The 13,292-nt window shown below is 46.8% G+C and overlaps 1 protein-coding gene across 4 annotated transcripts in view; it reads left to right on the top strand.

Moving 5' to 3' along the window:
* Positions 1-13,292, top strand: part of SOX13 (SRY-box transcription factor 13) — a 55,112-nt gene that overhangs the window by 29,391 nt on the left and 12,429 nt on the right. For all 4 annotated transcript variants that reach the window (XM_010590234.3, XM_023548298.2, XM_023548297.2 and 1 more), the window contains exon 2: positions 11,474-11,672. In XM_010590234.3, the coding sequence (XP_010588536.2) occupies positions 11,475-11,672 (198 nt within the window). In that variant the 5' untranslated portion in view covers position 11,474. The remainder of the gene's footprint in view (positions 1-11,473; positions 11,673-13,292) is intronic.

Here is a 13,292-nt window from a genome sequence, read left to right as displayed (position 1 = left end):
CTGGGGAGGGATCGGAAGGGGAAGTTTCTCAGGCTACTGGGTGAGTCAAAATAAATTAAGCTTGTACCACATGTATCATTGTAAACCGTGATAGGTACTTTGAAGGCCAAGTTTAGGGTGTCATGAGAATGTAAAACAAGCACATTTGATGGGCTCTGGGGTGTTAGGAAGGCTCCCCTCTTCCTATTAGGTTTCTTATTCACATTTTACTGAGGCGGAAACTAGGGCTCAGAGAGTTTAAGTCACTTGCCCAAGATTGCACAGCAGTTAATCGGCAGAGCTGGGATTCTGTCTACCCAGGTCTGTCCCCAGAGGCTTTTCGTTCAACTACCTGACTCTAGGAGGGTCTCAGTTTGGAGGCTGGAGGGAGGATGATGAGATGGTCTGGTTCCAGGCCTTGACTCTCTACTTTTCCTGCCTTGTCTTGGAGCTGAGACCTGTAAACCTCCTCCTGTGTTCCCTCAGACTGTCATCTCTTTCTCTCCCAGCCTGTCCCTTATACCTACATGACTCTGCCAGGAGCATGTGGCCCTTTCCCCAGGCCACACCCGTTTGCAGGTGAAGCCCTGATGGGCACGCCTGGGCAGGTCTCCAAGTACACTGTACAGTCTGCGAGCATCCCCTTTCCAGGCCTGTTAGGGTTAGACCCCATGGCTGTGTCCACTGAGTGTGTTTGCACACGTGTGAAGGAGTCCTGTGTGTGCATCCCGCCCAGAGGTGCTCACTACCTGTGCCACGGGCACAGGCAAATGTAAGGGTGCACAGATGTTCAAGCACATGGTGGTCATCCGTGTTGGCCCTACGTGTCCATGTTTGGGAACAGGAGACCAGGAGCCACCAGTCTGTGGGCCTCTGACGAAAGTGGAATGGGCAGGAGACTTGGGAGCCCACTCAAGGCAACACAAAGGGTTTTCTCTTCTCCAACTGACTTAGGGGCTCAGCTTGTCCCTAGAGCCAAAGGAAGCTGGATCCTAAGGAGAAAGAAGACCCCACATTCCTTGTGTGGGGCCTCAGGCTGGGGTGCGCTAAGAGGGGGTGGCTGTGAAATGGAAAACTTCAATCAATGGGAAACCACCCTGGACTGTGAGTCATTATTATAGTGATGCTGGGGAGCCCTGTCATCCTGCCCTCCTTGAAGGCAAGTTAAAGCCCAGGACACAGGCTCCTAGGGCCCCCTGGATGCCAGGGTCTGCTGCGCTGATCTACGGCTCTTAATTCCTCAGCCTCATACAGCAGCAATTTATTGGATGTTCGCCTTGTATTAATCCTCATGGACACCTGTGAGGAATGGGCTATTGTGCCCATTACATAGATGAGGAGACAGAGGCTCAGATAGGTTAATTAACTTGCCCAAGGTCACGCAAGTCAGTCACAGGTTTCTTGGACCCAAAAGCCTATGCGTTTTCCAAACTGTTCTGTTGACTTGCCCAAATACCCCTCATTTTACAGAAGGAGCCCTCAGAGGTGAAGTGACTTGTGCAGGGACCCTCTGCTGAGTGGCACAGCAGGGACTGCATAGCCACCCTTTACCCTCCATCTCGGTCCCCTTTCTCTTCTTATTTAGTTTATCACACGCGGCTCCTGCTGCTGCTGCTCTGGGAGAGGATAGCTAGGATGCCAGGGTCCAGAGCCTGGGGCTGTTGGTCCCCACAGAAAGAACCCCAACCAAGGGGCCATGGCAGGCTGGACCTTGCTCACTTAAGGCTGTAAAGGGCAGGGAGAGGAGCTGCTCATTTCCAGCAGGCCTGTGCTAGGGGACAGGGGCAAAAGAGATGCCCGAGGGCCCCGTCCCTCAAGTACAGATCCAGGGCGGGGCTCCTGGGGGAGGCCCCTCCAGCTGGACTGGTGCCTCTCCACCAGCCCAGGACCAGTGCCCAGGCCCGGAGTTGAGTCAGACGCCTGTGAGGATGGGAGGGCCCTTGTCTGGGCAGCAGGGTCTGGCAGGGTTATCTGGTGGGCACCAGGCCCTGGTGACAGATTGACACCGCCAAACCGGCTTGGCTGGTCACCAGGAGTCATTTTCTTTGTTACCAGGCGCTGTGCTGGAAGCCAGGATGAGGCCATTGGGAGACCCAGGAGGCAGGCTCCCCAGTGTAAAGATAATGCACGGTGCCCAGCTGGAGGCACTTCTGGGGGTTAAGTGTGGGTAGAGAAAGCCACAGAAGCCCAAAGGAAGGAGCTGTCCTCGTGCAACACTGTCTGGTAGAAATATGTGAACCACACGTATAATTTTAAATCTTTAGGCAGACACATTAAAAAGTGCAGAAAGAAACAGGTGAAATGAATTTTAATAATGCATTTTATTTAACGCAATGTAGCCAAATATTAGAATTTCAACATGCAACCAAGAGCGGAAATTATTAAGAGATGTTTTACATTCTGCTTTTCGTGCTAAGTCCTTGAAATCCGGTGTGTATTTTACTCTTGAAGCACATTTCCACGGCGATTGGCCACATTTCAAGCGCTCAGTAGCCACATGTGGCGAGTGACTACAGTACTGGACAGAGCGGAGGGGCGGTCACCTCCTCTGCCGCTGGACTCAGGACCCCGGTCCCTGCTGGCTCGACCAGGCTCCCTACTGGCGGCTGCAGCTGGGGCCCCTGGGCCGCCTTGGGAAGAAGGGCTTTGAGGTAGGAGCTGGCAGCCTCGACGGGACAGAACCGAGGAGACAATATCTTTTACGTCCGAAGTCCGGAGCGAGGAGCGCCCGGAGGCCCGCCCGCCCGCGCCCGCGGCCGGCGGAGCGGTGGGTGTGGGACGAGGTGGCGCGGAGCCCGGCCGGGGATCAGAAGCCCACAGGCCCGCATTGTTCGCCTGTCACACTTCCTTTGGCTTTATTGCTTTTGTCCAACACCCTATTGTCTGGTTTCCTTTTGTCCCCCTTTCAGTGCTGCTGCCTTTTATTTTCCAGCCAGCCTGGTTGTTTTCATTTCTTTTGTCTGAAGTTCCTGAGAGGAAGGTTTTATTTTCAGCGGTTTGATTAATTCACAGCTTGAGCCCGGGGTTGGTTGGTTATGTAATTGCTGCCCTCAGCTCCAGGGCAATGCCCCCTCCCCGGCTTCCCCGCCCCCACTCGGCACCCCCCACCTCGGGCCCGGCTGGCGCGCCCCTCCCTGTGCCCGGATGGGCTGGGCCGCCTGCTTCCTGGACGCGCTCCAGCCCCTGGGCGACGGGGAGGGGGCCCCTGAGCTGGACCCCAGCCCCGGGACGAGCTGGACTGGGGTCCCTTCTTTTCTCTGAACCGAGGTGGGATGAGGTAGGCCCCTCTCTCCTCGCCCGGCATCGCCCACCTTTGATCCCGGGCCAGCTCCAGGGCACCCTGCATTTTGAAAGTGAGTGAGGATAGTCTGCTCTGGCCTGATCTGTAGGGTGAAACCAAATCAAATGCATATAGACCTCATTTAACTCTTACGCTCCTTCCGTTATTTAAAAATACTGTACTTGTACTCGGTTTTATACGCAGCACTGTAGCTTTGCGGTTTTTATTTATACACGTCATAAGAAACATTTAATTTGACAGAGTTGATACAATATACAAATATTATACTGCAATTTAGTTTAAAGAATATTTTACATCCCTGGTTTTTCCTTACATCCCCCCTAAAAATTTAACCCCCATGTAAGATTTAAAAAAAAATTTTTTTTTTTTTCTGTAACAGTGCTTCTCAAACCTAGCGTGTATCAGAATCATCTAAAACAATAGATACCTGGGCTCCACCCTGGACATTCCGATTCCTGCGTGGGTGACACCACAGTTACCTCTCTAACAAGCCCCCAGGCAATGCCTGAGCTGCAGGTCCTTGGACTGCATTTTAAGTGAAAAAAAAAGAAACACAGTTGCCTTCCAGCCGACTGTGACTCCTGGCAATCCCATGTGTGCCAGAGTAGAACGGTGCCCTATAGATTTCCAATGACTGGGTTTTCTAAAGTAGATCACCAGGCCTTTCTTCCGAGGTGCCTTAGAATCAAATCTCTAGCCTTTCTGTTAGCAGCCCAGCACGTTAACCATTTGCACACACCGCACTCTCTAAGTAGCAGTGGTTTAACAAATGCCTGTGTGGCACTTATTAATGCCATGCACGTTCCAAGCACTTTACAGATGTCCACCCATAACCCTCACTACAGACCTCATTTTACCCACAAGGAAATGAAGCGTGGAGAGGCTAAGTCACTTGCCCTGGAGTACAGACCTCCCCAGTCCTGTCCCCAGGCGCTTGCCCAGTGACTTTGGAGGGTGAGCAGGTGAGCTACGGACACCTGCTGCTCTGGCCCTGAGCCTGGTGTGACCACTGGGAACTGCTCCCTGGTGACTGCACCTGCTCTGGCTGCCTCGGTCAGTGGTGTGGCCAGAGGGAGGCAGCAATGCGGAGCAGTCGAGACAGACCCGCTGGTGAAGCAGCTGCTTAAATTCAAATGCCTACAGGGGCCAAACTCTACATGATATGCTAGCTAGATAGAAGAAAACATTTGTCTTAAACCTACTCATTCTCTCAGCCTGTTATTTTTTTTTCCCCCTCACTTTTTGTAGAAAAACGCATTGCCGTCGAGTAGATTCCAACTCACAGCGACCCATAAGGTAGAGTAGAACTGCCCCACAGAGTTTTTAAGAAGCACCTGGTAGATACGAACTGCTGACCTTTTGGTTAGCAGCCACAGCACTTAACCACTACACCACCAGGGTTTCCACTTTTGGTAGCTACACGGATATAAGACATATTTCATTTTTATCTTAACTCTTCAATAAGAAAAACTCCCAGCACAGGTGTACGTCCCAGTTTGCTAGCACTGCTGCAACAAAAATACCACAAGTGAGTGGCTTTAAAGGGTAGGACTTTATTTTCTCACAGTTTTGGAGGCTTGTTAGTTGTCGTTATGTGCCGTTGAGTTGGTTTTGACTCAACCACTCTATGTCCAACAGTAGGAACCACTGCCCGGCCCTGCACCGCCCTCGCTGTCAGTGTTACACTTAAGCCCATTGTTGCAGCCACCGTGTCAGTCGATCTCATTGAGGGTCTTCCTCTTTTTCTCTGACCGTCTGCTTTACCGAGCATGATGTCGTTCTCCAAGGACTGGTCTGTCCTCCGAACATGTCCAAAGTGTGTGCTCCTTGCTTCTAAGGAGGATTCTGGCTGCACTTCTTCCAATACAGATTCATTCATTCTTTCGGCAGTCCATGGTATATTCAGTATTCTTCGCCAGCACCACAATTCAAAGGCGTCAGTTCTTCTTCGGTCTTCCTTATTCATTGTCCAGCTTTCCCATGCATAGGAGGCAATTGAAAACACCATGGTTTGGGTCAGGCGCACCTTAGTCTTCAAGGTGACATCTTTTTTTTTCAACACTTTAAAGAGGTCTTTTGCAGCAGATTTGCCCAATGCAATGCATCATTTGATTTCCTGACTGCTTTGGTTGTGGATCCAAGTAAAATGCAACCCTTTACAACTTCAATCTTTTCTCCATTTATCATGATGTTGCTTATTGGTCCAGTTGTGAGAATTTTTGTTTTCTTTATGTTGAGGTGTAATTAATTCATACTGAAGACTGTAGTCTTTGATCTTCATCGGTAAGTCCTCTTCGCTTCCGGCAAGCAAGGTTCTGTCATCTGCATATATCATAGGGCTAGTTGTGGAAAATGGCAGGGAGCACTCTTCTAGATTTCTCTTTGCCAACTACAGGTTTCATGAGACCAGAGCCAATTTTGGACCATAAGAAAGATGTGGAAGTTCAGGCAACCAAGGGGGAGTGGTATGAGGTGTAGAGGGTAACAGAAAAGGGTCCTAGATCAAGGTACCATCGTACCATCTTCTATCTTTCGTACTTCTGGATTTTGTCTGGGTAATCAAAATTTGCAAAGAACCCAAAATTCTTTTAGACTTTTGACAAGAAACAACTCATAATTAGCAATGTAGAGGGGCCTCAGTCTTTAATCTTCATCAGTAAGTGCTTCAAGTCCTCTTCACTTTCAGCAAGCAAGGTTGTGTCATCTGCATATCACAGATTGTTAACGAGTCTTCTTCCAATCCTGATGCCACGTTCTTCTTCATATACTCCAGCTTCTCGGATTATTTGCTCAGCATATAGATTGAATAAGTATGGTGAAAGGATATAACCCTGATGCACACCTTTCCTGATTTTAAGCCATTCACCATCCCCTTGTTCTGTTTGAACAACTGCCTCTTGGTCTGAGTACAGGTTCCCCATGAGCACAATTAAGTGTTCTGGAATTCCCATTCTTCGAAATTTGTTATGATCCATGTAGTCGAATACCTTTTTATAGTCAATAAAACAAGTAAACATCTTTCTGGTATTCTCTGCTTTCAGCCAAGATCCATCTGACATCAGCAATGATATCCCTCTTTCCATGTCCTCTTTTGAGTCCAGCTTGAATTTTGGACGTTAGGAATCTGAATTCGGGTTGTCAGCAGGGCTATGTTCTCTGGCTAAAAGTCTAAATCAGGGCATCTGCTCAAAGGCAAGTTCCTTTTCAGCTCTGGGAGCCCTGGGTATTCCTTCTTGTCATTCTTTGGTTTGTAGATGGCTCCTCACATGGCCTCTTCCCTCTCCTTCAGAAGGGATTAGATTTATCACTCCACCCTACTCTGGTATGTCCTCATTAACATAACAAAAGAAAACGTGATTTCCAAACAGGTTCACATTCACAGGCACAGGGATTAGGATTTTGTATCTTTTGGGAGGACACAACTCAATCTGTAACAGTGTATTATATAGGGCAGTTGATACTTGGAGAACCAACCTATTGAGATCAAGTCAATTCCAACTCCCAGCAACCCTATAGGACGGAGTGGAACTGCCCTATAGGGCTTCCAAGGCTGCAAATCTTTACTGAAGCAGACTGCCACACCCTTCTTCTGTGAAGCAGCTGGTGGGTTTGAACCACAACGTTTTGGTTAGCAACTCAGCATTTTAACCACTGTGCCATCAGGGCTCCTTCCTTGGAACTAGGTGAATGATACCTTCCATTTGGGGGAGAGATCAGAGAGTGGGGGTGCGCTAAGACAAACTGGCCTACTACTCAATTCCAGACAATTGTTGCCAAAGGCCAAATTCAAGAGAAGTTGAAATCCAGATTTTTATATGATATCTATTGATTTTTAAATTTTGGTCACTAATTACAAACGCATTCTCAAACATACGTATTTATTTGTATATGCAGTTGGTCCTCGTTATACGAAGATTCCGTATTCACCAATTCATCTATTCACTAAAAATACTCATGGAGCTTTCCAGGTCATTCCCAGCTGAGGTAGAAAAAGGCTGGCTCAATATGTTTGTGGGGACTTTATAGTACATAACTACAGGAAGGCCCTGGGTTAAGAACTTCCAGTTTACGGACAGCTGTACTTTAGAATGAACTGCCATAGAGCGTATTACAGTAAAATGTTAACTTAAATACACTGGTTTGGAAGAAAGAACGGACGCACTACTTTGTGATGCTCGTGAAAACATTGTGTGGCTTCAGCGTTTCATGGGATGGGGGAAGGAGAACGCCGTCCGTCATTGTAAGTGTGATCATGCTGCTGTTAACACTGCGTTGAGTGTGTGACACTGTATTTGGCTCAAGTTTTCGTCTTATTTCCTCTTGTAACCAGGGCCCGATTAAGGCAGGTGACGGTCCTAAGCATTGATAATCTCTGGTGAAGCCCTCCTCTGTTTATGCATTCAAATGGGAAATGTGCATTATATATTTGTATATGTGTGTGCGTGTGTATATGTGTGTATATATATCTACGTACACACACAGAATGTAGCTTGCCATGGAGTTGATTCCAACTCATAACAACCCTACAGGACAGAGTAGAACTGCCCCACAGGGTTTCCAAGGGGCACCTGGTGGATTCAAACTGCTGACCTTTCGGTTAGCAGATGTAGCTCTTAACCACTGTGCCACCAGGGTTTCCATATACACAAACACACACACACATATATATACAAGCAACTGAACGCAAAATTTGTGTGTGCCATTTTAGGGGAATGAGATGAATTGGATTATAAAATTTTTAGTGGATACAGGGTACTAAGATTTTTACTACATACACGTTTCCACAAAAAGAATATTCCATATTATTCTACAACAAGGAAAAAAGAAAAAATGACTCAGTGGACTTTGTTGTTTCAACAATCAATGTAAAATTCTGTTGCTCTCCCACAATGAAAAATTGACTTTTGCCAATTTTGCTTTAAATGGCTCATACTTCAATTTTGATGCTCGTTTCATAATAAATGCTATAATTATAAATGAACAAATGGAAAATGTCATAAAAGAAAATTTAACGATCAGAAAACAATATTACAACAAATCACTATATTTGCTTTGTTGATGCCCTAAGCACATGCTTACCTTGCTTATTGGGTGATCTGTCCCGGCTGTAGCCACGCCTCCAAAGCATAAATCCGTGCCAAGTGCTGGTGAGGCATCAAAGAAAAGGAAAATGATCACAACTGAAAATAAGGTGGAAATAATAAAGTGACTGGAAAAAGGTGAAATGCCGTAGGCCACGGGAAAAGCGTTAGGCTATTGTCAGTCAACGATCAGAAGAATTTTAAAGGATAAAATGAGAATAGTGGAGCAGGTGAAAGGCTCTGCCCCATGAAAGCTACAGCTGTTACTAAGCATTGCAGCAGTTTAATTACTGAAATGGAAAGGCCATTGATAATTTGGTTAATGATCAAAATCAGCATAATATGCCTCCTAGCCTTACTTTAGTGCAAGAAAAGACTCGAAGCCTTTCCAATGCTTCAGAAGCTACATGGGCACCAAGTGAAGGTGATTGTCATGCAGCGTTTGTTGTGAGTGGGGGCTGGTTCCAAAGTGAGGGCCAATTTACTCAATATTAAAATGCAAGGTGAAACAGCAATGGAACAAAAGTGTTAACCTTTAATCGTGATATCTTTTCTTTCTCTAGCTAAACTGTTTTAAGAATCGTTTCTTTAATTTTTTTTCCAGTGCTGTATACCTGTACACACAGATTCTCTCTTTAGTACAGTACTGTATGTTGTTACTTTTATTACTACTGCATTGTTATTATTACGTTTAAGGTGTTTTAGTGTATTTGGAAGTGTTTTATATGCATAGAAAGGTAAAATATATACTGTATATTTTTAGTATATACTATATATATTTTAGACAAACATTTGACACTAAATAAGAACCGTGTGTATCCGTTTCAGTCTCCTGCAAATTCAACTTAAAGGCAGACTTAGGAATGAATCTCGTTCATAACCCGGGGATTGCCCGAACTGCAATCACAAGAATCAAATATATATGTATGTGTATGTGTATGTATGTGTGTATGTGTATATAATTTTTTTAGTTGTATTAACGGGTCTTCCTTGTAGGTGTATGGATATTATCCTATCACTGACAGCGTTATACTTCAGGATAGATCTTGAAACGTTCTTTTTGACGATGAATGCAACATCATTCCTCTTCGGGTTGTCATTCCCAGCATAGTAGACTATATGATTGTCGGATTCAAAATGGCCAATACCAGTCCATTTCAGCTCACTAATGCCTAGGATATCGATGGTTATGCATTCCATTTCATTTTTGACGATTTCCAATTTTCCTACATTCATACTTCGTACCTTCCAGGTTCCGATTATTAATGGATGTTTGCAGCTGTTTCTTCTCATTTTGAGTCATGCCACATCAGCAAATGAAGGTCCCGAAAGCTTTACTCCATCCACGTCATTAAGGTCGACTCTACTTTGAGGAGGCAGCTCTTCCCCAGTCATCTTTTGAGTGCCTTCCAACCTGGGGGGCTCATCTTCCAGCACTATGTCAGACAATGTTCCGCTGCTATTCATAAGGTTTTCACTGGCTAATGCTTTTCAGAAGTAGACTGCCGTGTCCTTCTTCCTAGTCTGTCTTAGTCTGGAAACTCAGCTGAAACCTGTCCTCCATGGGTGACCCTGCTGGTATCTGAATACCGGTGGCATAGCTTCCAGCATCACAGCAACACCCAAGCCCCCACAGTACGACAAACTGACAGACACCAGAAGGATGTTTACCTGTGTTTTATTCATTATGCAAAGGCATCTGACTGTGTGGATCATAACAAACTATGGATAACTCTGCGAAGAATGGGAATTCCAGAACACTTAATTGTGCTCATGAGGAACCTTTACGTAGATCAAGAGGCAGTTGTTCAGACAGAACAAGGGGATGCTGATTGGTTTAAAGTCAGGAAAGGTGTGTGTCAGGGTTATATTCTTTCACCGTACCTATTTAATCTGTATGCTGAACAAATAATCCGAGAAGCTGGGCTGTATGAAGAAGAATGGGGCATCAAGATTGGAGGAAGACTCATTAACAACCTGCGTTCTGCAGATGACACAACCTCGCTTGCTGAAAGTGAAGAGGACTTGAAGCACTTACTAATGAAGATCAAAGACCACAGTCTTCAGTATGGATTACACCTCAACATAAAGAAAACAAAAATCCTCACAACTGGACCAATGAGCAACATCATGATAAGCGGAGAAAAGATTGAAGCTGTCAAGGATTTCATTTTACTTGGATCCACAATCAACAGCCACGGAAGCAGCAGTCAAGAAATCAAAAGACACGTTGCATTGGACAAATCTGCTGCAAAGGACCTCTTTAAAGTGTTGAAGAGCAAGGATATCACCCTGAAGACTAAGGTGTGCCTGACCCAAGCCATGGTATTTTCAATCACATCATATGCATGTGAAAGCTGGACAATGAATAAGGAAGACCAAAGAAGAGTTGACGCCTTTGAATTGTGGTGTTGGCGAAGAATATTGAATATACCATGGACTGCCGAAAGAATGAACAAATCTGTCTTAGAAGAGGTACAACCAGAATGCTCCTTAGAAGCAAGGATGGCGAGACTGCGTCTTACATACTTTGGACATGTTGTCAGGAGGGATCAGTCCCTGGAGAAGGACATCATGCTTGGCAGAGTACAGGGTCAACGGAAAAGAGGAAGACCCTCAATGAGATGGATTGACACAGTGGCTGCAACAATGAGCTCAAGTGTAAGAACGACTGTGAGGATGGCGTAGGACCGGGCAGTGTTTCGTTCTGTTGTGCATAGGGTTGCTTTGAGTTGGAACCGACTCGACGGCGCCTAACAACAACATATAATTTTTGGCTCTGCTGGGCTCAGTTGCTGGTCTCCTTAGGTGAACTCATCACCCATTAGTCCCAACATTGCAACAGGCAGGGAGTGACAAAGGTTGGGCTCAATTTTCTCTAGAACTTTCTATTAAATTTTAAAGTTAAATTAAAAAAAAATTAAAACATGGGATATAAGAGCCTTTTGTGAATTTTCACTGTGGGTTCCAAAATGTAAGGTTATATTTTATGTGACTGAGTGTGCCTGTTTGTGGGACACCAGCAGACACTGGGGCTGGGGGAACCGGGGGCGGAAGTTTCTGTCTGCCCTGTCAGCCCTCTCCTCAGCTCACCCTGCTCCTCCTCCCTCAGGATGTCCATGAGGAGCCCCATCTCTGCCCAGCTGGCCCTGGATGGCGGGGGCACCATGGTGAACTGCACCATCAAGTCAGAGGAGAAGAAGGAGACGTGCCACGAGCCTCCCCAGGAGTCAGCTGCTGCAGCTGAACCCCAGCCTGGAGACCCAGCCCAGGCCCCCCAGGATGGCGCTGACTCCCAAGCTCCAGCCCAGGTGCCCAGCAGTATACCGGGGTTCCTGGGTCAGTGTCCCCATCCCTGTTCTATAGCCTCATACCATTGCCGTTGGCTTCTCTGCTAGGCTGAGGCAGGCACCCTCCCCTAGCTGGGCAGCAGATGCAGGCAGAAAAAGTTCATTGTTGGGGTAGGAGGTTGCTTAGGTGAGTGGGGGAGTGCTACTGAGTTCAGCCTGAGGCTGAGTCTTCATCATCTAGTGCTGCTACAACAGAGCACAGGTGGATGGCTTTAACAAAGAGAAATTTATTTCCTCACAGTAAAGTAGGCTAAAAGTCCAAATTCAGGGCGATGGCTCCAGGGGAAGGCTTTCTCTCTCTGTTGGCTCTGGACGAAGGTCTTTGTCCCCAGTCGTTCCCTGGTCAAGGAGCTTCTTAGGTGCAGAGACCCTGGGTCCAAAGGACAAGCTCTGCTCCTGGTGCTGCTTTCTTGGTGGTATGAGGTCCCCAACTCTCTGCTTGCTTCCCTTTCCTTTTATCTCAAGAGATAAAAGGTGGTGCAGGCCCCACTCCAGGGAAACTCCCTTTACGTTGGATCAGGGATGTGACCTGAGCAAGGGTAATGTTACAGTCCCACCCTAATCCTGTTAACATAAAATCACAAAAATGGAGGGCACGGCCGTTTTGGGGGGGACATAATTCAATCCTCGATGGGCTGGGAACCAGACCCCGGGGCACAGCAGGGCACGTTCTCACTCCTGTGCTCACCCACCTGAAACCAAACCGGCTGCTGTTGCTTCTGACTCAGGACGGCCCGCGTGTGTCAGAGCAGAGCTGCGCTCCACGGGCTTTTCAGGGTCCGCTTTGGGAAGTAGTTGGCCAGGTCTTTCTTCAGAGGTGCTTCTGAGTGGACTCAAGCCTCCAACCTTTTGGTTAGCAGCCAAGCACAGTAACCTTTCGTACCATCCAGGGGCTCCTACTGTTCACCTACTGTGTGCTAATAACACTGTGCCCAGCACCTGGGGACTTATTAAGACTACGGGGGAAGATGAACTAGACACACTCACAGTTTGACTTAAAAGTGAAAGTGAACTTTTTCATATGATTTGAGAAAATCATCCTTATTAACCCAGCAAGAGTGAAGTCACTGTTAAAGACCATACAATTCCTCACCCATAAAAAAGAGGAAGTAGAGCTACATGATCAATAAAGATTCTTGCATCTCTTTAAAATTCTATGATTTCATGCAGGAGACATAAAAAGGGAACATATAATTAAAAGGCAAATGAGTGAAAGAAAGGAGGGTTCGAGGCTTCTGAGGGATTCAGCGGTGGGAGGGGCAGTGATCAAGGAAGACTTTCTGGAGGAGTAGGGCCTCAAGCTGGACCTTAAAGGATGGGGAGGATTTAGATGAGAGTGGAGAGGACAGGGCTTCTTAAGGAAGGGCAGGGTGGGGGCCCTGTGAGGAACTGGCCTGGCTGGAGCAGTGGGTGTCTACAAGGGAGTAATCATTAATAGCTGGCCTTTGGCCTGTGACTGCAGTGGCCACCCCGTCCACATGCATTAACTTCCTTGATCCCATCAACAGTTCCATGACAGGGGAGGTATGACTACTTCCATCTTCAGAAGAGGAAAGTCAGGTTCAGAGAAATTCAGAGACT

Source organism: Loxodonta africana, chromosome 20, assembly GCF_030014295.1.
Source record: "Loxodonta africana isolate mLoxAfr1 chromosome 20, mLoxAfr1.hap2, whole genome shotgun sequence".
NCBI classification, from domain to species: domain Eukaryota; kingdom Metazoa; phylum Chordata; class Mammalia; order Proboscidea; family Elephantidae; genus Loxodonta; species Loxodonta africana.
Note: the sequence above shows the minus strand (reverse complement) of the source record. Positions and strands in the feature narration are given on the sequence as shown.